The 23474-nt window shown below is 41.0% G+C and overlaps 1 protein-coding gene and 1 long non-coding RNA gene across 2 annotated transcripts in view; both read left to right on the plus strand.

Moving 5' to 3' along the window:
* Nucleotides 1-3325: 3325 nt before the first annotated feature.
* The window catches only part of Pdgfrl (platelet derived growth factor receptor like), a 39311-nt gene continuing 19162 nt past the window's right edge, over nucleotides 3326-23474 (plus strand). The window contains exons 1-3 of the mRNA XM_010621801.2: nucleotides 3326-3423; nucleotides 3884-3948; nucleotides 7658-7955. Of these exons, the coding sequence (XP_010620103.1) occupies nucleotides 3326-3423; nucleotides 3884-3948; nucleotides 7658-7955 (461 nt within the window). The remainder of the gene's footprint in view (nucleotides 3424-3883; nucleotides 3949-7657; nucleotides 7956-23474) is intronic.
* Nucleotides 17983-23474, plus strand: part of LOC104860543 — a 6497-nt gene continuing 1005 nt past the window's right edge. Inside the window, exons 1-2 of the long non-coding RNA XR_004517861.1 lie at nucleotides 17983-18057; nucleotides 21176-21275. This is a non-coding gene — a long non-coding RNA (uncharacterized LOC104860543). The remainder of the gene's footprint in view (nucleotides 18058-21175; nucleotides 21276-23474) is intronic.

A 23474-nucleotide genomic window follows, 5' to 3' on the forward strand; every position in this document is an offset into this window, starting at 1 on the left:
TCTGGGGCTGAGGCCGGAGGCCACCGAGGCACCGCGCTGGCAGGTCGTGGCGCGAAATTCCGAGTCCTTTTCCCCTCTACAATCTTGGACCTGTTTTGTATGCCACTTTGCTTTTAAATTCTCAAGATCCACCTAGGTCTTTGACCTAATATTGCATATGTGTGAAACCTCAAAACGAACCAAAACTGCGCAGCTGTTACATTCCTTTCATTTCCCATCTTACTGGACAGAGAAAAGGTGAAGATAATGCATGTTCGTGCCACGTGTGGGGGGTGAGAATCACTGCACCCCCACACACCCGGGGATGCCATCCAGGGGCTTAACACCGAGCTACATCTCTAGCCTTTTGGAAATTTTTTTCTTAAATTTGGAAAAAACTTTTTTTCTTAAAATTGGAGACAGAGCCTCACTAAGTTGCTACGGGCTCAAACTGGAGATCTTTCTGCCTCAGCCACCCGGAGTTCTGGAAATACCGCACCTGGCTCTCACTGCACTTTGTAAATTGTTACCTATCCTGGGTCCACCTTGTTGTGTAGATTCATAACTGCAGATATTTTTATGTATGAATGTATGTGTGTGTTGTGTACTAATTGTTATATACACATATACACGTATACATGTGCGTTACCGTTATCTAATACAGCAATTTTCTTTGCGCCATTATTTATTTAATTGGTGTTATTTGCACAGAACATCTTTCATTTGGTTACATTCTGGTGTCTTCGAACTTCCCTTGAAATTCGGTGGCTACGGACACAAATTTGCTTAGATTTGTCTGAAAAGCAGCTTTTGTTGTTATTTAACCTTTTGCTGGTGCCGGCACAACGTGGCTTCATTTTATCCCCTCTCAGTCCTGACCAGTTCCTGCCTTTCCCATGAAACTACAATCGTTTGTCAGAAAGTACCACGTTCTATTCTGGGAATTCCAGGGTGGTTGTAGAACTTGAAGCTCACGCTGAGACTCCTAATGCTAGAGCACACTTTAATAACGCACAGGCAGTGATTCTGATCTGGAAGCGACATTTACCCTTTCCCAGAGAGAAGATGGCCTCGGTTCAGTTTGTAAAATACAGTATTATGCTCCTGGCAGGTCCTTGCATGTGACTGCTGAAATGGCAGAGATGCAGTGTTTGGTATCATTTTATAAATAGGGCAGAGGATGCCAGAATAGTCCATTCGGTTTTATACCCCAGATGCCAGTCTCAGAGTTCAAGTGGTGGCTTCAGCCAACATGTACCCACACCATGTGAAATATTACCAACACCTGCCTGAAGAAATTAGCGTGTTTAAACAAAATGTAATTCATACAATAAATATTTATGAGACATTGAAAGTTAAATACAGACTGATTCTTTTATAAGAAATCGTGGATAGATTTTAGGTGTGGTAATAGAGTTGCGATTTTGTTTTTTTAAATTTATTTATATGATTGGTTATGGATAAAATGTTGCACACACACTTGAAGAATGAACTTGGCTCCATCAAGTCATGTAACAGTTGTCCTAGCCCTCTCAAGAATGTTTTTACTGTTTTGAGTTGCAAGGCAGGCTGGGATCTGGAAGGACCAATGAGAGTGGATGATACCGAAAGCCCTTTCATTGTCCCTGATTGGCAGGTTAGGATATGCTGCCCGCTGAGCCATCCTAAAGCTGAAACTACCAACAGCAGGCCAGACTCCACTTATCCCACTGCCTTTCCATTTTTGTGACCGCATCTGAGAGAGAGCCTTCTAAGAGCAAAAGGCTTTCTTGCAAGTGCATATGGGAGTGGACATCTGCCCTAACCCAGCAAAGTCTGCCTTGTCCAATTCTAAAATTATTACAATATTTTTTCTCCATGAAGGGGGGTGCTGGAGTGCACATATACCTATGGCATGGAAATGTGAATAAATTTCAGTGAGAGTCAGCCATTGTTCACGGCACCCGATTTCCAGTCTTTCTGTGGATTGTGTATCATGGTGTACATTGATATGGCACTGCCATTTCCATGTTAAAATATAAAAGCTAGGTGTGGTGGCACTGAGAGCTGAAGCTGGATTACCTTGAGTTCAAGGTCAACCTGGACTACATAGTGAGACCCTCCCTGTCTTTAAAAAAAAAACAAAAACAAAAAACGAGATATAATCACAGGCATTTACAAACTTTTGGTTACTTAAAAATTTGTATTCAATGTCAGGAGCGAGTGATGAGGCACACATATTCATTTGTTTTGTTGAACTACACCAATCCATGCCACTTTGATATTTGGTCTAATGTGGCCTTATTTTACATACTATGAAAGGGTTTTCTTTCTGAGAGTTTCATTATGGTATGAAGGCAATACAGCTAGATTTTAAAGAAATTAAGAAGAGCAACACAATTACCATGATTAGGTTAAAAAGCCCCATCTTTGTGGTACTCATAGTCAAATGGAGAAGACAGATAACAAACAAGATAAAATTTCTAGAAGGAACGAGTCACATAAAATCATTAATTGGAGGTGTATTAATCTCCTCGGACTGCTGTAACAAAGCAGATTGAATATCTGTTATCTGAAATTCTGGGGACAGAAGTGTTGCAGATATTGGAATATTTGCACATACAAAATCTGATGTCTTGGGAAGGGGACCCAAGTCTAAACATGAAAATCATTTATGCTGCATTTATATTTTATGCACATAACCTTAAGGTAATTTTGTATAATATGTTTAGTGCGCTTGCGTTTTGCTTGTGACATGAGGTCAGGTGTGGAATTTTCCACTTGTGGTATCGTGCGGGGCTCAAAGAGCTTCACATTTGGGAGCGTTTTGGTTTTGGGATTTTCAGATTAGGGATGTTTCACCTGTACCATGAGCCAGGAGGCTTGAAACAAAAGGAGTTTACTCCTCACAGTTCTGGAGTCCAGAATCCAAAATCAAAGCATCAGCAGGACCTTGCTGCCTTTGCAGCTCCAGGTAGAACCCTTCCCCGCCTCTTCCTAGCTGCTGGCTGGTGCCCAACAACGCCTGGCGCTCTCAGCTTCCAGCTTCCATCACTCCAGCTTCTGTTCCTGTGGCCACTTGGGGGTCATCTCTCCATGTGTCGCAGTCTTTGTGTGGCATTCTCTTCTCTTTTATAAAGACATCAGTGTGTGTCCCTTCTCTTTTCTAAAGAAGACATCAGTCATTTTGGATCAGAGCGAATCCTGATGACCTCCCCTCAACTTGATTATGTCTGTAAAGAAAAGACACTGTTCCAAATGAAGTCCCACTCACAGGTACCAGGGTTAGGACTGCAGCTTATCTCTTTGATATTATCAATTGATAATCCAGAGAGAGACTTGAGAGGGGAGTGAAGGTGTGGTTTGCATGGAGAGTCGGAGGCTGCCTGAGGTGAGAGAGCAACCCCTGCAGATATTGGAGAAGCCCGCTCAGGCCAAGGGCACAAGGAGTGGAGCGGTGCCTAGGTGGGCTAGGTGGTCAGGGTGGGAGGACGCTTAATTGTGAGGCAGGAGGTGGCAAAGCCTTAGTGCTTTCTTTTCAGTTGGATGAACGTTGTAGTGGGTTCTGAGCAGAGAGGTGCCCATGAGCTGACTTACATTTTCAAAGTTTAGGGTGCTAGGGTGGCAGCCAGGAACCTGCCTACTATGTGGTTTAATAGTCTGGGTGAAAAGTAGCTTGGTCCGGAGTGGTGGCAGTGGATGCAAGGAAACAAGCGTGGGTTCGGATTATTTTAAATTGGAGCCAAAGAGATTTGCTGCTGAATGGGGTGTGGCTTAGGAGAAAAAGCAAAGGATTGAGTGAGGCGTGGTTTCTTTCCTGAGCAAGGAGGTGAGTAGAGTTGTGATTACTGATAAAGGGAGCCCTGGGGAAGGAGCGGGTCTGCAGGGGCATCCAGAGGTCAGTTTGGGACACATAAAATGTGAGACTCCTGCTGGGCCTGCAGTGGCGCAATGGAATATTCAGATCTGGAGATCAGAGGCCAAGTCCAGGTGAAGTGAGGGCTGCTTTCAGCTTGCAAACATGGCTAGAGCCATTCAGAGCAGCGTGAGGTACCAGAGAGGGAGTGAGTGTTAGAAGTTATTAAGACTGAGCCTACGACTCAGGCCTGGAAGGAAAGAAAGAGGATGGAGAGCTGCCGGAGAGGCTTTGGGATTGTCTGAAGGTGTCCAAGACAGCACGATGTCCGGGGAGCCGAAAGGTGTTTAGGAAGAGCCTTCAGCTGTGTTCTAGATGTTCTGGGAAATGCTTGGAATTCTATCCTGGAATAGAAGTAGCTGTTTCTCTGCTATCTTGTGAAAATGATACTTTAAGAAGTGGTTTTCTAGGGCCGGGGCTTTAGCTCAGTGGTTCGGTGGCCTGCCTTGCAAGCGCAAAGACCCAAGTTCAATCCCCGGTACCAAAAAAAAAAAAAAAAAGTGGTTTTCTGAAGTGGGATTTTTCAAGGGAAGTAGGGAATGGAAAGAGTCTGATCTTTCTACCTTTTTATCTTCTTTGTCTGTGTTCTGCGTGGGGACTTTGTGGAAGAATGGAAAAGGGAAAGTGGAGTCTCTGGTCTATCCTGGGGGAAACTTCTGAACTATTCAGAAAGTTTCTTGTGCTGCCCTCAGGTGTAGCCTTTCCCTTAACTGCCCATCCGGAAGGAAAGAGCAAACAGCTACAGCTCTTTGATATAATGACTTTAAAAGACTGTTTTCTCCTCCAACCCAGTTCCACGGAATGAGAGAGGTTAATAGCCAGGTAATTTCAAATGAATGAAGTCTGACTGCAATCCTGACTTGGTGCTAAATGATACCTGTGCTTTCCCAGCTGCCTCTTGTTTTGTCCGTGGGATCTTTGGACAGCCTCTCCCATGTAGGGAAGCTAATATATGCCTTAGAAAAGCATCTCTGGGCCTCGTGCTGCTGTCCCCAGTGCCAAGTTCTGTTTTGCTTGGAATGTGTTCTTAAGGGCTGGGCGATGGAACAAAAAACTCATTCAGACAATGAGATTGTGTCTGAGATGTGTGAAAATATATTTTAATATTTAAGTGAATGATGGCGTGAACTAAGGAAAGCGCTAGACTTAAGTCACAGGATCTGACTTTTTTACTGCCTTCTTTCTTTTTTTAACCCCCATTAAGTTCATTGGTACATTTAAAGTAAAAAATACAGTTACAGTCATCACTGGGATCTTGTACCCTTACATGACAGACCTTGATTCTCATTTTTTCCCCTTGTCCCTGCCCTCCCTTCACCCTCCCCTATTTACAAAGACTTCATTTTAAGTTTTTCACATTTTTTTCTTTTCCCTTATTTCCTTTCCCCTCCCCTTCCACTTCCCCTTTAGCCATTTCCTTCCTATTTCACACTCCCAATTATACCATTTGAACTTTATTTACACTTTTAGTTTTTCACACCAGAGAAACTATTGAGTATTTACACATGTGTGTCCTATTTATTTCACTTAAGAATATGGCCTCCATATACATCCATTTAGCTATAAATGTCTCATTTCTCATTCTTTATGGATGAGTAGTACTTAATTTTATATATTAAAAAAAACACACATCTTCTTTATCCAGACTCCGATTGATGGGCACTTGGGTTGTTTCCAAGTTTTAGCTATTACGAACTGTGCCACTATAGACATGGATTCACATACATCACTGTGATGTGATTCTTTTAATTCTTTTGGGAAGATACCCAGCAGAGGAATAGCTGGGTGAAATGGGACCTCCAATCCTAGTCATCTCCGTATTGATTTCCACAGTGGTTGCACCAGTCTGCACTCCCACCAACAATGAAGAAGAGTTCCCTTCTCTCCACAACCCCACCAGAATTTATTATTGGTTGATTTCTTGATAGCGGCCATTCTTTCTGGGGTAAGGTGGAATCTCAGTGTTATTTTCATCTGCATCTTTTGAATGACCAGTGATGTTGAACATTTTTTCATGTATTTATTTGCTGCTTTTACTTCTTTGAGAAATTGTTCATTTCAGATGCCCATTTTTGGATCTGGTCTTTGTATGTGGGGGAACTGATTTTTTTAAATTCTTTATATATTTTAGCTAGTAGTCCTTTATCTGGGGAGAAGCTGGTAAATTTTTTTCCCCACATTGTAGGTTGTCTCTTAGCTCTGTTGGTGGTTTCTCTTGTGTTGCAAAAAATTTTTAATACAATGAGATCCCAGTTGTTGATTCTTTGTGCAATTTCTTGTGCTGCTGAGGATTTTTTCATTAAGTCTTCTCCTATGCCAATGTCTTTGAGAGTTCTACCTACTGTTATCCATCCTTTTAGTCTCAGACTATGAATTTCTTTGTGGATTAATTGGGTTTCTTGTACACAGCATATTGTTGGATTTTGCTTCTTAATCCATTCTACCAGCCTATTTCTTTTGATTGGTGAATTGACGCCATTTTTACTCCCTTCTTGATGAACTGGGATGAACTATTTGGCATCTGTAAATGGAAGAATAAGCTATAGTACTTTGCTTCTACCACCAGTTTTTCATGGAGTCACATGAGATAACCACAAAACAAGTTGTACTTAACTAGCATTTATTATGAGTCTGACACTATTCTCAGCATTGTAAACATGTTAACTCATTTAATTTGTACAACAATCTATGCGATAGTTGTTATTAATTTTATCCTCAGTTTACAGATGAGGAGCCTCAGACAAAGAGGGCAGGTAACTCTCCAGGGCCACACAGCTAGTAAGTGGCAAGCTGGAACCGGAAGTCAAAAATATTTGGTAGATAGAACTAATTTGCTTAAGCCAAAGTCATATTCATTTTAAAAGTTTGACGGGGTATTCAGGAGTCACTTTTTCCCAGGACACTAGGTATCTGTAGGGTCACTGGGCTTATATGTTTGTGTGTTGTGGGGGGCTTGAACCCATATTTTCCCACTGAATTACACCCCCAAGTCTTTAGGCTGATTAACTTAATGCCAGTACTATCAAAAACATGGATCAGTTTTGGTCCGAGAGTGTAGCTCAGTGGCACCATGCCTTGAGTTTTGATGACTTGTAGGTAAGCTTTCAATTAGCACACCTTTAGGGTCTATTCTTTAATAAATCTTACAGGCTGGGGATTTAACTCAGTGGCTCAGGCGCCTGCCTCCCAAGCACAAGGACCTGAGTTCGATCCCAAGTACCAACCCCCACCCCAAAACATAAAACCCTTACATTCTACATGGACCCTGTCCGCCCCTGGCAAACATGGATTCCACCCTACACTTTCGTTTTGAGAGTTCATGATGGCTCAAAATCTTTTGAGCACGTTTCTGGTGTCCTTTGTGTGCCTAGTCGTGTAAAGATACATATTTCCACATTTAACTAGTAGATTCAAAGTGAGCAATGAAAACGCAGGATGGATAAGGTCAAAAGCAGACTGAGGGGCTTCAGTCCTGCCCTCCTGTGTGACCATGACTGTGAGTCAGACTGTGGACTGCGAGGAATGGTATGTTTTGTAAGGGCAGATGTTAGTTCAGACGTAATTCACCAAATCTGAATAATGCCTGGGAAGCTGAAGTGTAGTCCTTTTACTTGTTGTTTCAAAACTAAAGTATGGATCAAGAACACCATGGTTGTGATATGATTATTACTGAAAATAATTGTGACCTGAGTGGGCAGTGTCAGAAGGCTCTCAGCTCTGGGTTTCACGTACTCTGGGAATGCCACGACGATCGGTCACCACTGTTCCCTCCCATTTGTACAGTTGCTGGCCAACACCCTCCCAAAAACAAGCATCCAAAGGAGCAAGGAGAGAATAGAATCAAACCGACCAACAAAAAGGTGAAACCCAAAGTTCCTAAAATAAAAGACAGGGATGCGGCTGATTCAACATCCAAGAGTCAGTCCATCATGGTGCAAGTGACAGACCAAGGGCGCTTCCAGAAACCTGCTGCTACCCTGAGTCTGGCGGCGGGGCAGACGGTAGAGCTTCGATGTAAAGGAAGTAAGATTGGATGGAGCTACCCTGCCTATCTTGACGCTTTTAAGGACTCCCGCCTCAGGTAAGCGTGTTTCCTTTTCTAATGGTATGGGTCAGAGGTTTGCTTTTGTTCTCTCCTTCAGTAGTGTGTAGTTTCTGACAACTACCACTTCACCCTAAAAGGTGCTAAAAATGGAAGCTTAAAGAACAAAAAGCCGTAGACGTTATGTCTTGACGTGATTAAAAAGTTGTTGCAGATCTTACCAAGAGTGTTTGAAAGAATGAAATTTTATAAGATACTACATGACAAGAATAAAATTTTATCGGAAACTAAAATTTTATAGGAAATTGTAATGCCCAGGAATGGATACTAAAAATATTATTCAGTGAAAAATCATGTACTTGATGTTTTGTGCTAGTTTTTAAGTAATCATAAACTGAAATGCTCTGGTGAGATCCCTGTGAGGAAATTAATCAGAGACGTACTTTAATTACTTTTTACCTTTCCACCTGCTTCTGATTATTTTTATTTTTGTGAATAAATAAGGCCTCATTGGTAAGAAGACCAAAGATTTCTCATGTTTAAACCAGTACTTTGCTGGGTGTAGTGATGCATCCCTGTAATCCTAGCCCACTGAGAGGCTGAGGCAGGAGAAACAAATTCAAGGCCAGCCTGGGCAACTTGGCAACTTAGCAAGACCCTATTTCAAAATAAGAAATAAAGAAATGGCTGGAAATGCAGTGAAAAGTGAAAAGGCCGTGAGTTCAGTCCCTAGGATCACACACACACACACACACGCACACGCTCCTTCAGGATGCTGGTGATAGAAAAAGTGGTTAAAATGATGCTTATGAAAACTATGTAGAGCTGGGCATGATGGTGCATGCCAGTAATCTCAGCACTCAGGAGGTCGAGTCAGGAGGATCGCTGCAAGCTCAAGGCCAGCCAGTACTACACAGCAAGACCCTGTCTCAAGAAGAGGGAGGGGCAAGAGAGGGAAAAGAGGAGGCAGAAGAAAACTATGAGCCAGGTGTGGTGGAGCATGCCTGTGTGTGTGTGGAGGAATGCATGCATATTCTTGTGGAAGCAAATTTGAAGGGATTTACCAGTGCTGTATATATACACGTACTTGTATACAAGTGTGTGTTAAAAGCATCTCGATTTACCTTCTTAGTTTTTTTGTTTTTTCCTGTGATGTTACAGGTAGAACCTGGGGCCTCACCCTCGCTGGACAAAGTGCTGTACTCCAGCCTCTCTTAACAGTTCTTAAGTGAAAAGAACAGTATTAGTAACTACCTATAGGCACATGTTGTAGAGCTCATCTCTTGAACGTTTTCATCTCGCATGATTGAAACCCTGTACCCGCTGAGCGACTCATTTCTCGCACCTCATACCTAGCCCCTGGCAATCAACGTGCTACTCTGTGTCCAGGAGTTTGACTACTGCAGCTTCCTCAAATAAGTGGAGTCTTACACTGTTTGTCTTTGTGGTTGGCTTATGTCACAGAGTATAATGTGCTCAGGGTTCATTCTTCAGGGTTTATCTATACTGCAACATGACAGGGCTTTTCTGTTTGTTTTGTTTTGTGTAGTGCCTGGGATTCAGCTATTTAAATTGCTTCCACATTTTGACTATTATGAGCAGTGCTACAGTGAACCTGAATGTACTCACGTGTCTTCTGAGGTCCTGTTTGTAGTTCTGTTGGATATAAACCCAAACATCAGGTTTATTGTACATATTTTAAATAACCTAATTTACCAAACTCAGGCATACACAATTTGTAAAACCAGAATTTAGATAAATTACTTTGAATATTGAATCTTTGACTTATACAAAATATCACAAACCTATAGGATTTGGTGCTTGAAGATTTAGTATTTTCAAAATTATATCTAAACTACATGTTGAAATATGTTTGAAAACATTTAAGGACTCAAAGTGAAGCAAGTGTGATTATATTTAAAGAGGAATGTCCGAGAGCTGAAGCTCTTTTGGACTTTTTAATATTAAATAACATTTATGCAAAGCATAGTAGGGGACTTATGAGAAGCTAAAGACAAATGTGTGTCCCCAAAGAGCTCATAAAACATGTAAAAAATGTGAAAAATATCTAATCTTAACTCAACCACCAAAAAAAAAAAAAAAAAAAAAAAAAGATTTCTTTGACACCAGAGATTCAAGAAATAGACTCTTGACATTGTTCCCAGAACGTGGTAACTTTGGACCATGCAGAAAGTATTCATTCTGTGTTTTCTTTTGCTGTAGGATTAGTTCTTTCCATCATTATGACAGCTGTGGGACTGGAACCTCCCTGATGCTTCCAACAGAGCTGGGCAGTGTTAACCAGTAAGGCAGCTTTTGGTAACTAGGGTCACTTGCTGGCACCTTCACCCAGATTTGTTTTCTACGTGCTCTTTTCTCACTGAGTTATGAGTTCTTGTTTGTCACTATTCTATGAAAGCAGGCCCAGAGAAGGAGTAATGTATGAAAAAGAAAGGTGTCTACTTAACTCATGGAGCCCCAGATAAGTGAAACAGCAGGGTCCAAGTGGAGAAAAATGCCACCTACGTTTACTTGTCCCAAAATTCTGGGGCTGTTATTGTCACTTGTTAAATACTTGAATGAATGAATGAACAAATGAATGTATTTGACTATATTCATTGAAAAATAGCACTTTTTGGTAATTCAAACTTGGATAACAAGAAGATAAATTAATGTCACCACAATATGATCTCTTTAGGACTAGAAGATACAAGAGTCCCTCAGTGCCTATTGATTTTCACACTGGTGTTTTTCCCAGTATCTTAGTTTCTGAAACAAGATGGTCTTTTAAGGATCCTCTCAACTATGAGTCTGGGATTTGAGAAAAAGAGCTTTTAAACCTATACTTAGGTACATAAATATGTATTTTAACCAACAGTAATTGCATATAGGGCTGGGGTTTTAGCTCAGTGGTTCTGGCGCCTGCCTCTCAAATGTAAGGGCCCGCGTTCGATCCCCAGTATAAAAAAAAAAAGTAATTACATATAGAATTTTAGATAAATCTATTTATAGTTTATCATTTTAATAACATTATAAAATTCCAATAATTTCATATAGAATTGTTTCAACTGGTTCCCAGTTTGTGACTGTTTGAGAAGTTTTACTATCATAAGTAGTGCAATTAGAAGCATTTTTGTTTATAAATCACTTGCTATACTTGTGTGCTCTAACACTAAAAGAAACATTCAATTTTCTGAACTTTCATAAAGTGTGTTGCTCTACATCTCCCAGGGATGCAAGGATGTTTCAACTTATGCAAATCAATAAATGTAATACATCACGTAAACAGAAGGACAAAAATCACATGATCATTTCAATAGACACAGAAAAAGGCTTTGACAGAGGCCAACATCCTTTTATGATAAAAACACTGAAGAAAATAGATATAAAAGGACCTTATCACAATCTGATAAAAATAATTCATTTATGAAAAACCTGCTGCCAACATTATATTAAGTGGGGAAAAATGGAAAGATTTCCCCCCAATTCAGGAACATGACAAGAACTTCACTAACACCACTCATAATCAACAGAGTACTCAAAACCTTAGCAAGGGCAATTAGGCAAGAAAAAGAAATAAAAAGAGTATGTATAGGAAAGGAAGAATTCAAACTATCATTCTTTGCAAATGACACAATCCTCTTCATAGAAGACCCCCCAGAAATCTACCAAAAGACTGTTAGGATTAATACTGTAACCAAACTCAATAGTGTAGTCGGATATAAAAATCAACACACAAGAGAAAACAATCCAAAAATTCATTTGGAACCAGAAGAGACCTAGAATAGCAAAAGCAATTCTAGGCAACAGAGACATGACAGGGGTTATCACAATCCCCACTTTGAAACTATACTACAAAGCCACTGTGATAAAAACAGCATGGTACTGGCAAAGAAACCCAAGGATCAGTGGAATAGATTAGAAGATGCAGAGACAAATCCAGACATAACTCCAGACATACTCAGCCACTTCATCTTCGACAAAAGAGCCAAACCACCCTCACTGGGGGAAAGATAGCCTCTTTAATAAATTGTGCTGGAAAAACTGGATTTTAACCTGCCTCAGATTAAAACTAGACCCACGTGTTTCACCATGCAGTAAACTAAAATTGAAGTGGATTAAAGATCTAAATATTAACATGGAAACACTAAAAATTTGCTGGAAGATAGGTTAGGTAGACCTCTTGAAGACACTGACATAGGAAAAGACTTTATGAACAAAACCTTAGTAGCATAGGAACTACCACAGAGAATCAACAACTGGGATAGCATCCTATTAAAAAGCTTCTTCACTGCAAGAGAAACCACCAACAGAGCTAAAAGACAACATACAGCGTGGGAAAGACTTTTTATCAGCTGTTCCTCAGACAAAGAACTATCTAGAATATATAAGAATATATAAATAACTTTTAAAAATCAGACCTCCCAAATTTAATGACCCAATCCAAAAATGGGCATCTGAAATGAACAGACATTTCTCAGACAAATAAGCAAAAGCAGCAAATATATGAAAAATGTTCAGCATCACTGGTCATTTGAGAGATGCAGATGAAAACAATGCCCAATTCCATCTCACTCCAGAAAGAATGGCTTCAATCAAGTCAACTGGCTGGGGATTTAGCTCAGTGGCACCATGCCTGCCTTGCAGTGCAAGGTCCTGAGTTCAATCCCTGGTACCCCCCCCAAAAAAAAGTCAACCAATAACAAATGCTGGCGGGGGTGTGGAGAGAAAACCCTTTTCCATTGTTGGTGGGAGTGCAGACTGGTGCAGCCACTGTGGAAATCACTGTGGAGATACCTCAAAGAATTAGGATTAGAGGTCCCATTTGACCCAGCTGTGCCTCTGCTGGGTATCTATTCAAAAGAATTAAAAGAATCATATCACAGTGATGTATGTGAATCCATGTCTATAGTGGCACAGTTCATAATAGCTAAAACTTGGAAACAACCCAAGTGCCCATCAACTGGAGTCTGGATAAAGAAGATGCCAGTTTTTTTTTTTTTTTTTTTTTTTTTTAATGGAGTGTACTTCTCGGCCCTAAAGAATGAGAAATTAAGAGTCATGTATAGCCAAATGGATGCACATTGAGGCCATACTCTTCAGTGAAATACATAGGACAGGCATGTGTAAATACTGAATAGTTTCTCTGGTGTGAGAAATTGAAAGTATAAATAAGGATCAAATATATAATAGATAATGTGAAGCAGGAAGAAAAAGTCTAAAGGGGTGGAGGAAGTGGGAGGAGTAGGGGAAAGGAAAAGTATGAGAAAAGGAAAAAATGGAAACAAAGTTTTTGTAAATAGGGTAGGGTAGAGAGGTTGAAGGGAGGGCAGGGAAATGGTGAAAAATAAGAAGCAAGATATATCATGTAAAGGTAAAAATTTCCAATGATGAATGTCATCATTTTGTATACCTAAAATGTACCAATAAACTTAATAAAAATAAAAATCAACACAAAAATCAATAATGTTCCTGTGTGCTAATAATGAACCCACTGAGAAAAAAAATTAGGAAAAAAATACTATTTGCAATAGCACCAAGAAAAATTTAAATACTGGGAATTAACCTAATGAAGAAAGTGAAACACATCTATAATAAAAATTATGGCATATTGAAAAAAATTAAAGAGGGCATCAGAAAATGGAAAGATATTTCCTGTTCCTGGATAGGCAGAGGAAATACAGTCAAAATGATTATACTTCAAAAATTGATACACAGATTAAATGCAACCTCAGTAAAAATACCAGTTGCATTCTTTACTGAACTTGAGAAAACAATCTTACAAATCTTACATTAAACAGAAGAGATGCAGAACAGCAAGAGCAATCCTGGATAACAAAAGAAAAGAAAGAGGCATCATGATCCTGGATTTGAAGGTCTATTACAAAGCCACAGTGATTAAAAACAGCTTGCTACTGGAACAAAAACAGGCAGGAGCGTCATTGGAACAGAACAGAGGATGCAGAAACAACCTCCAGCATGTTTAATTATTTGGTGTTGGATAAAGGGGCCAAAAACACACCAGAGGAGAGATAATGTCTTTAATGGTGTTGGGAAGACTGACTATCCATACACAGAAGATTGAATCTCCATTCAGGTCTCTCACTGTGTACCAAAGTCAAATCTAAGTGGATCAAAGAACTAAATGTTCAAATAGGAATAATTAACCCACAAGAAGTTAAAATAGATAAAGTTCTTGAAGTCATAGATATAGGCAATGATTTTCTAAATGGAACCCTGATTCACGGGAAATAGTGCTATGAATGAACAAATGGGATAATATCTAATTAAAAAGCTTCTGCACAGCAGAAAAAACAGCCAACAGAGCTCAGAAGACAACTGACAGAATGGGAAAAAGGTTTTGCCAGCTATTTCCAAGAGCACTAATATCTAGACTATATAAAGAACTAAAATAATTAGACCTCCCCAAAAATAAGAGACCCAATAAAAAAACTGGGCAACTAAAATAAACATTTCTCAGAAGAAATACAAATGGCCAATAAATACATGAAATGATGCTTCCGAGCAAAAGATAATACCACTGCCTATTGGAGAAATGCAAATTAAAACAACACTGAGATTCCATCTTACTCCAGAAACAAAGGAAAAAAGGGAGCTTAAGCAGAATAAGGTTCCATGAGCTTCTTTCATTACATGTCACATGATGACAGGGGCTTGACTGTAAACCACCTCTGGCTTACTTCCCAACAACTTTTGTTCTCCTTTTCTTTTTAATTATTGCATAAGAGTTGTGCATATTTATGGGGTACAACAGAATGTTTTTATACATCCAGTAATTATGCATTATCATTACACAATAATCAAATAATATAGTTACTTATCTATCACCTCATATGTTTTCACTTTTTTATGGTGAGAACATTCAAAATCCCCTCTTCTACCTACAATGAAATATCTAATACAAATGTTGCACCCTACTGTGCAGCAGAACACCAGAACTTATTCCTTCTATGTGTAACTTTGTACCCTTTGACCACTGTTCTCTCTTCCCCAACCTCCAGTAGTTAACTCAGATAAGGAAACCGAGAGTCACAATGGGTAGCTGAATAGTTCAGGGTGCCGAGGTGCTGAATGACAATGTACACCCTAGAACTCAGCCCCCTAGTGCCTAAGGTGAAACTGTCCTACTGCAGGGCTCTGATATTATGGCCAGTGGGATCAATTTAGACCCAAGGTCACGATTGGCTTGAGAGAGGTAACTTCAGGAAACAGATTTATTGTTTATTTTTCAGTTTGGACCATAGCTAAATAAATACAATTTCAAACTTAAGGTTCAAAGCAGAAATGAAAAGTGTATGTATATATATATATATATCCAGGGTGTGGATTTCTTTCTGAGAACAGTTTAGAATCGATACATGGACAAAACCATGTCATCGTTAGAAGTCCCACTAGGTGGCAGGCTCCAGCTGTGTTAAGCTTGTCTCCCTTCTCAAGTACGGGTTCTCAAGCGGGAACTGCCCTTGGGACAGCGCTTCTTGCACTCTGTTAGCTGTGCTGTGGTTATTGTTTCAAGTTACAGTTTAAATGACAAGACATTTCATTTACCAAAAAAACAAAACAAAACAAAACACAAAAAGCGTGGGCCGATGTAAATTTATGTATCCAGATGAGTACATTCATGCCTACCTCTGAGCCCTCTCTGGCTACTTTGAACAGTTCGGTTGGTCCCTCAAGGGGTAGCAGTAACATGTTAAAGGTTCTGTATATTCAGGTGCTGAAACTGATCGGATCTCAGTTACATGCAGAGTCTACCCTCGATCACACGGACATCTCCTCTCTTTGAGATTAGAAACATCAAAGATACTTTGGACAGTGGTTGCTCTATTTCTTTACTTTTCCCCTTCTTTCAACAATCTTTTCTTGAAGCATTCATTACGTGCAAGGTCCTGTGCTAGGTAAATGCTAATGTGAGGGTGAATGAAACAGACAGAACTGTGCATCCATGAAGCTTTTACCCTTACAGGAAAGGACTATTAAACAAGCAACTTTAGTATTGCTGGGTGTATGCCTCGTCAACAAAAGTTCAGTCAGAGAGGAGAAAATTCAAGATCATATCCAAAGGTTGAGAGGTAACTTCTGGCGTAGAAGAAGGTAAGAAAATTCCAGGAGGAAACAGCATGAAGGAAACACCTAGAGGTGAGAAGAAAAAATATAGTGCCTGGAACACTGAGGATGTGTGGCAAAGGCTAAAGGCAAGGGAGAGGAAAGTTTACCTGAAAAGAGAAAGGGTGGAGGGAGAAAAGCAGTACGCAGACTGTGGAGTACCTGGTTAGCCATGTTGAGCAGTTTAGTGAGTCCAGGGCAATCCTGAGCTGTGGGTGGAAGCCTTGATAAGTATATGTACACAGAAAATATAGAGGTATATAAGCCACAGCTTGAGGGTGAGTACATGTCATTACCTCTAGGAAAAGATAATGTCTCTTTCCAGGCCTGGATACCTGCCTGCTCTGCTCCCTTGCACTCCAGACTTGTCTTCCTCAAATTGGGATCTAGAGACATATTCTTGGCGTAGTGCTTCTTTGCAAGAATTTAAAAAGTTTTTTCATTTTGCTAACATGAAACACGCTAGTATACGACTATTCTAGGTCACCTGATCATCTGCTGGGGCACCGACATAATCCATTTCCGTCATCTTTGGACGTATTTCACTTCTTTGATCTCATCCTCACACACTTCCGTAGGACAGCAGGAGAATTCTTGGCACAATGAACTAGGGAAGAAAATAAGGAATTTAGACCCAATGGCCTGCCCATTTGGCTTCAATAAATCGGTGCTGGTAGAACCAAGGCAGTGCTACAGCTTTCAGCATGGTTGTTAGAAACTTCCCAGCAGTGAAAACAAGCTAGGCCGATGTGGTCCTGCTCCCTGGAAAACCAGGATCCAGGGATTGTCTTTCAGGATGTTTCTGTAGTGTCTGTTGGGATGTTGGCATTTTTCAGTCAAGAACTAGAAGTTGGGAGGAGTGGGTGGGCTGTAGGAGATCTCTCTGCTGGCGGGTTCCTCTAACAACAATAAATAACTTCTAGTGAGAAGGGAAGGAATCCAGGATTTTGCTTGGCTGGAGTTGACAAGAGCTTCCTCCACCCACAGACAACACAGAGGAGGGTGGGCCAGGGAAGCAGACAGTGGTTCCACTAATCACCCCAGGCTCTGAAGCCTGGGCAAGGAGTGGTCTGGGGGACACTTTAAAGTAAACAGATGTCAAGAAGAGTTTGTAAACAGATTACCACTGCTGAGAGAAAGCCTGTACAAACTTCGGTAAATACTGCGGAAAGTGCCACAGTGGTAAATGGAGAGGAAGTTATCTTTCTCCCCCCAGTCGAATTTATTTGGATAAAGTGGACATAAAATTTACCATTTTACTCATTTTTACATATGTGGTTCAGTACATTTAAGTTTATTTACATTGTTAGACAAGTGTCTTTCAATGGCACTCACTTTCCCGCAAAGCTGGTTTCTCATTTGCTGGGCAGAATAAAGGAAGACAGGCTCTTCCTGGCCTTTACACTCACCTAGAGGAGCAGCGGGGGGTCTAGGTTGCAGTGGTAAATGGAACACATGCTGTAGCCAAACGCTACAAGTGGGTTTTTATCCTAGAAATTAAAAACCACCTATCCGGAGCTGAAGGTGGAGCTCTGTCTTCCCAGACTTCATGGCACCGGGCACGAGGCCCTTGTATGTATCCCCAGAGACTGACTGGTGGGAGTGGCAGGATACACGGCTTCTCCAGTGTACAAAATGTTCTGAGGGCTCAGGTTGCATAAAAGCACAGCTATGCTCTGTTTAGGATGTGGGTGGGGGACAGTAATAATCAGTCTCATTGTGTTGTCAGGATGGAATATGATGTCATGCATGTAAGGCGCTTGGCTTTCTCAATAATGATGAGCTATTTTTATTCACACTACTGGATCTTAGGTAAATCACAAGGAAATAGGCTGTTGTTCTGAAATTTTGCTTCAAGAAAGTGTTTTAGACTCACAGCTCCACTCCCTACAAACGCTCCACGTTGTTGTCCACACTGTAATGTGCATCTCGAACGCCCCCCAAAGTCCCTTGTTTCCAAGGTTTGACCATTTTGGGGAGGTGGTGGAACTTTCAGGAGATAACGGCCTGGAAGGTAGGTCATAGGGTGCGTGCCCTCGAAGGGGACACTGGGGACTGGCCCTTTCCTTTCTCTCTTTCTGCTCCACGGCTGCCGAGAGTGGAGCACATTCCTCTGCCATGTGTCTCCACCGTGATATTCGGCCTCAAACAAAACCCCAGCAGTCCAAGAAATCAGAGTTTTTCCTCTAGGCTCTGCGCTGGGTTCCCTTGAAAGCTTCCGTTCTCTCACCCAGCTGCTGCAGGTGCACAGTTGCTAAGTCGCTGCTCTAGGAGTCTGCCAAGAGCCTCCCATCTCACCTTGTGTCCGGTATTTGCAACTTGTCTGCTCTGCCCTGGGGACTTAGGGTGCTGTCACCTGGACTTGCTTGGTGGCTTCCTGCTCAAACTCTTGGCTGGACTGACTTTTGGGCTCAACCCTGACAGATCCTGGCTGCCCAAAGCCCTTCTCACCCCACCCTACCTTTTGAAACCCAAGTGAGATTCGGTGTCTTGTTTGCCACATTGGGGTCAGGAAGTATAACAGTACTATTCTTGGGTATGAACTTGGGTGAATAGCGGAGACAAGCCAGGGGTAGGACCCTGGGGAGCAGCGAAAATGAATGTGGGAGAAGGTGCCTGCATACGTGTACTTTCCTTGGTTGCTCATGGAAGGACACAATATATTGCATGTGCTGATGCACCGGTTGGGGAAAGAGGAAGATGATAGCAATGAAACATACAAGAGCAGGAGGGGTGACCACAACAAGCATGTCACAGCTTGAGCTGAAGAGCTGTTCAGCTGAGTGGAGTGCATGCCAAACATTTTGTCTGCCTACTTTACATATAAAGACGATATTAGACTTTTACGAAAAGAGAACCAGAAATGCTTCTAACCTCGAGCAGCTTATAAACTAGTGAGGGGAAAAAACAAAAAAACAAAAAAACCCAGATACAATTGCAGAACAACATAAGACCGCTTGGGTTGGGTGTGAGTTCCAGAAGGCTGGCAGGGCAGGAAGAAGACAGCTGTGTGCAGGGCGGGAGGCAGATGCTGAGTGATCGATTCCTCACTTCTTTACAAAATTTTTTTATTAGTACGTGTTTGCAATGCATAATGAATACACTTAGGATGGGGAGTTGTTACATGTACATCTTAAATCATTTTTTTTATTGCTGTCATTCTAGACCCCAGTATAGAGCTTCGTGTGGATGCTTAACTAGCTAGAAATGCTGACTGTCCTTTCCAGAGACATCACCTCAGCTCCTGGTGCTAAGATGGAGGAGGTGAAAAGTAGGGGCAAGAAGAAGGGGCTGCCGTGTGCATTGAGCTTGGGGAACCACTCAGCTGGCCTGGACTCTACATTTTACACATGATCAGGTTAGAGTCACAGAGCATAAGAGGCTGTCTTAAGTTTATAGCTTTTGTTTGTGCTGCTGTTATTATTGTTGTAGTACTTGAGACTAGGCCTGGACCTTTGCATCGAGCTACATCCCTGGCCATTTTTCATGTTTTATTTTAAGACAGAGTCTTGCTAAGTCACTAATTTGCTCAGGCTGAGCTCAAACTCAAAATCTTCCTCTCTCAGCCTGCAAGAGCCCTGGAATTACAGGTGTGCTCCACCAGGGCAGCCTTACTTTGCAACTTTTAATAAAGTAAGCTAGACTTGAGCTAAATTCCCAACACCCTTGGCAACAGAGCAGTCTGTTTCTTTAGGTTTCTGATGTTTGTTCGGATTTGCCCACGAACTGCCCTTAGTATGAACAGGTGCCATGAAAACGCTAAGAGGGAGGTCTGGTGGACGTCCCTCCACAGCCCCCCTACAGTGCCCTGCGTGAACGGGCCCTGGCCAGATGGTCTCTACATTCACTATTCTGTCTCGGCCATAATGTGTTCACTGTGGCTGTTGGCTTGCTCATTAGTAATCCACAGCTTATTCTCATTGCAGGGGTGGCAGAGGCTTGCTCTATTGTCCTCTGTCCCTCCCTCCTCCGCTGGACCCTGTTCTTCCTGGAATACATGGCCATGAGCATTCAGCTAAGCAGGGCAGAGATCTTTACCTTATGTTACCCACAGAGTAGCACTGTTGTCCTTAGTCTACGGGCTAAGATTAGAATGGCTAGTAAGTAAGAAGCAAAGCTCGCTAAGGTCTGGGAGCCTCGGGGGCCAAGGCTAAGCTGCAGGGGGATGGCGAGGCCTAGAGAGGTCCACACATGTAAAAAATATGTTTGAGAACAAAGTCAGCCTGCATTCCGAATTATTTTTACATTCAAATGGGCATTATTTTGATGAACCATGATAAAACAATAGTCTGGATGTTTTAAGCCTCCAAAGGAATTCCTGCTGGCCCTGCCTGTTGGAAATTGACATTCTAAAAAGGTGATGTGATGTAAAAGTCACATCCATATATTTAAAAGACACATGAGCCATCCATAACGTGTTTATAGAGCATCTGTTCTGCAGTTGTGAATGTGGTTAAACTTCTTTTGCTTTTATGACAGTTTTTCTTATTATAAAATAACACATGCTCATTTATTTTAGAAACTTTATAAATCAAAAAGAAGGTGGCCACTGAGAATTCCAAGATATACTGTCAACTTTATGGTATAAAATCTTTGAAATTTATAAAAACTTTAATGTAGTACTGAAGATTGAACCCAGAGCTTTCCCATAGAGTTACATCTGAGCAGCTCTATTTTATTTTTTGAGGCAGGGTTCTGCTAAATTCTTAAATTGCCCAGGTTGTGCTCAAACTTGTAATCTTCCCGCCTCAGCATCCCAGTATGCTACTATGCCCAGCTTGTGGGTCTATTTTTACATTTAAAAATTGCACCAAAATATATAGACAATTTTGATTGATTTTCCCCCAATGTGACATATTTTTCTATATTACGACTTTTATACCATAGTAGGCTTGACTCAATGTCTTGGATCTCTTGGCGTCTTGGACTTTGTTCCATTTTCTACCATCACTGTCATTGTGCAGCTCTCAAGGTAACAATTATCAGTTCCTATGGGTTGCACCCTGAGCTGTATGCATTTTAAGACATTATTCTAGGTGTCTTGATAAACTTTCTGTTAGATCAATCTCTGGTCTTTAGGCCTGGTTTTGGTTTTGGATATCAAAGGGATATCCGTGCCTCGTTTTTTTCAGAATCTAGGATACCTCTGAGAAGGAAGACAGTTCCCTTGATAAAGAAGCTAGCTGTGTTGGACAGAGAGGCAGAAAATGATGATGTCTGCAGAATGAAAAGGTATGAGGAGGAAGGGAAATATCCTAGCGTGATGCTCAGAGTCTGGTCAGAGCCAAGGACTTGGAAAACTGAGAGAGAAGCTGGCAGGGCTAGAGGGCCACCACAAATGTGATCTACTGTGAGACAGTGAAAGAGTGCCTGATGTTACTTCTTTCTCAGTAAGGCAGAAGAATCAGCATAAGCCATTGTACTAAAGAGATCTGAGTCACATTTTACATACATTAGCATAACTGGCTTTTGGAATATTAATATTGTATATTATAAGAGCTTGAACTAATTTTTTGGCTAGTACTCAAATGTAGAGACAGAGAAGAGATCAATAAATAGATGACAGAGCACAGATAAGAGATGTGATTGAAGGATACAGTAAAAGTTTAAATTTTAACAGTTTTACAATAAAAGACATATTGCCATTAATCCCCCTCAAAATACCCCTGCTCATTTTGAACTTTTCCCATCATCCTTGCCACGTCCTGAAGCAGTTCTGGAGTCCTCTTTTATGAGTGCCTTTAGTCACTCTGTTGGGACACCTCGATGTCCTGAATTCATTCAAGAAATATTCTTACAAGACTGCTTTCTCATTGGATGGCAGTGGGGAGCATCATTTACCATATTTTTCTGCTTTCTCATTGGATGGCAGTGGGGAGCATCATTTACCATATTTTTCTGCTTTCTCATTGGATGGCAGTGGGGAGCATCATTTACCATATTTTTCTGCTTTCTCATTGGATGGCAGTGGGGAGCATCATTTACCACATTTTTCTGCTTTCTCATTGGACGGCAGTGGGGAGCATCATTTACCACATTTTTCTCACGAAGACACTCATGAATGAGGACTTCCAGAACTGCTTCAGAAAGTGGCAAGAATGGTGGGCTGCGTGTATTTTAAGTGAGGAGAAGTTTTCTGAGGGAGATTAACACATTTTCTCATTTACATACACTGTTTTTATCATTCTTTACAAATTGAAAGATAGTAGCTGATAAACAGATAAATAAATGATATCTGAGAGATGCCAGCCTAATTTCTAATATTGGATCTATATTTACTTTGAAGTTCTTTAGTTTGCATATTTGGTTCTCTGCGAATGCTTATGCATATTTTTTTCTTTCTTCTGAAAAATGTAAATGGTGACAACTTCAATATGTCTATTTCCCGGAATTTGTTCTCTGTTCATATGGCTCCATTCCCAGAATATCGCGGAGCGATTCTTTTCTGACACATTCTTAAATCAAGACTTGGAGTAAATACAGGACCTTTGCCAACATTTGAAAATGAACAAGCAGATACTCACGAGCCTTTATCTCCCTTAATTCTTGGCTCAGTTCCTTGCATGAGGTGGAAGCGAACCAATTAACTGTTGAAATGAATTTTGACTAAGGGTATGTAAGGATATTTAATTATACTTTTTTTTTAACTTTACCGCTTACATTTTTTGTGTGTAATGCTAATGGAACCAACACAAAGTGCTCAAGGCAGAAAATCTGCGTTTAGTTGAGTGGACCTGGGAAAGTTGTTTAAACTGAGCTTCCAATTCCCCTGTGGCTCTAGGACTTCCTGTGTAACTTTTGGGAAGTTTCCTAACCTCTCTGGCCTCAATTTATTATCAACAACATAGAAATAATGATAGCACTTAGCTCACAGGGTTTCTTCCTGGTCATCCACTGATATCCTTTTGCCTTTGAGATGGCTTGACCCTGGTGAGGGGGTCTGTACTCCCAAAGATTGGATGAGGGATGACTTAGTAGATGTTCCCACCAGGAAGGCAGCTGTAGCTACTGCTTTTAGACAAACAGGCAATTGCAGTGCAGCATGTGTTAAGTACTTAAAGCAACAGGGTGCCACCACAGGACATCTCCTGGTCTTTCAGTAAGGACTCTTGTTAGCTCTTATGCATCAGAGTGACAAAGATTGACAATAAGACTTCTCCCTGTCAGATAAACTCGGGCATCCCTATGTTGCTGAAGACAACCTTTCCCAGAAAGGTACTGAAGTGCCCCACAAACCCCTTTAAGTGATAGACTTGCTAGAACTAAGGTAATGGGTCTCAAAGTAAGGGCCATAGAACTTAGTGACCCACATTGTACATTAGCTAAACAATACATTCCTAGAAAGAGTTTTTGTAACAAAGATCCTAGTGTTCAAAAGAAAATCAATATATAAATATATATTGATAAATATATATATATATATGTGTATAT

This window comes from Fukomys damarensis, unplaced genomic scaffold, assembly GCF_012274545.1.
Source record: "Fukomys damarensis isolate Sample0158 unplaced genomic scaffold, DMR_v1.0_HiC HiC_scaffold_18, whole genome shotgun sequence".
Classification (NCBI taxonomy): domain Eukaryota; kingdom Metazoa; phylum Chordata; class Mammalia; order Rodentia; family Bathyergidae; genus Fukomys; species Fukomys damarensis.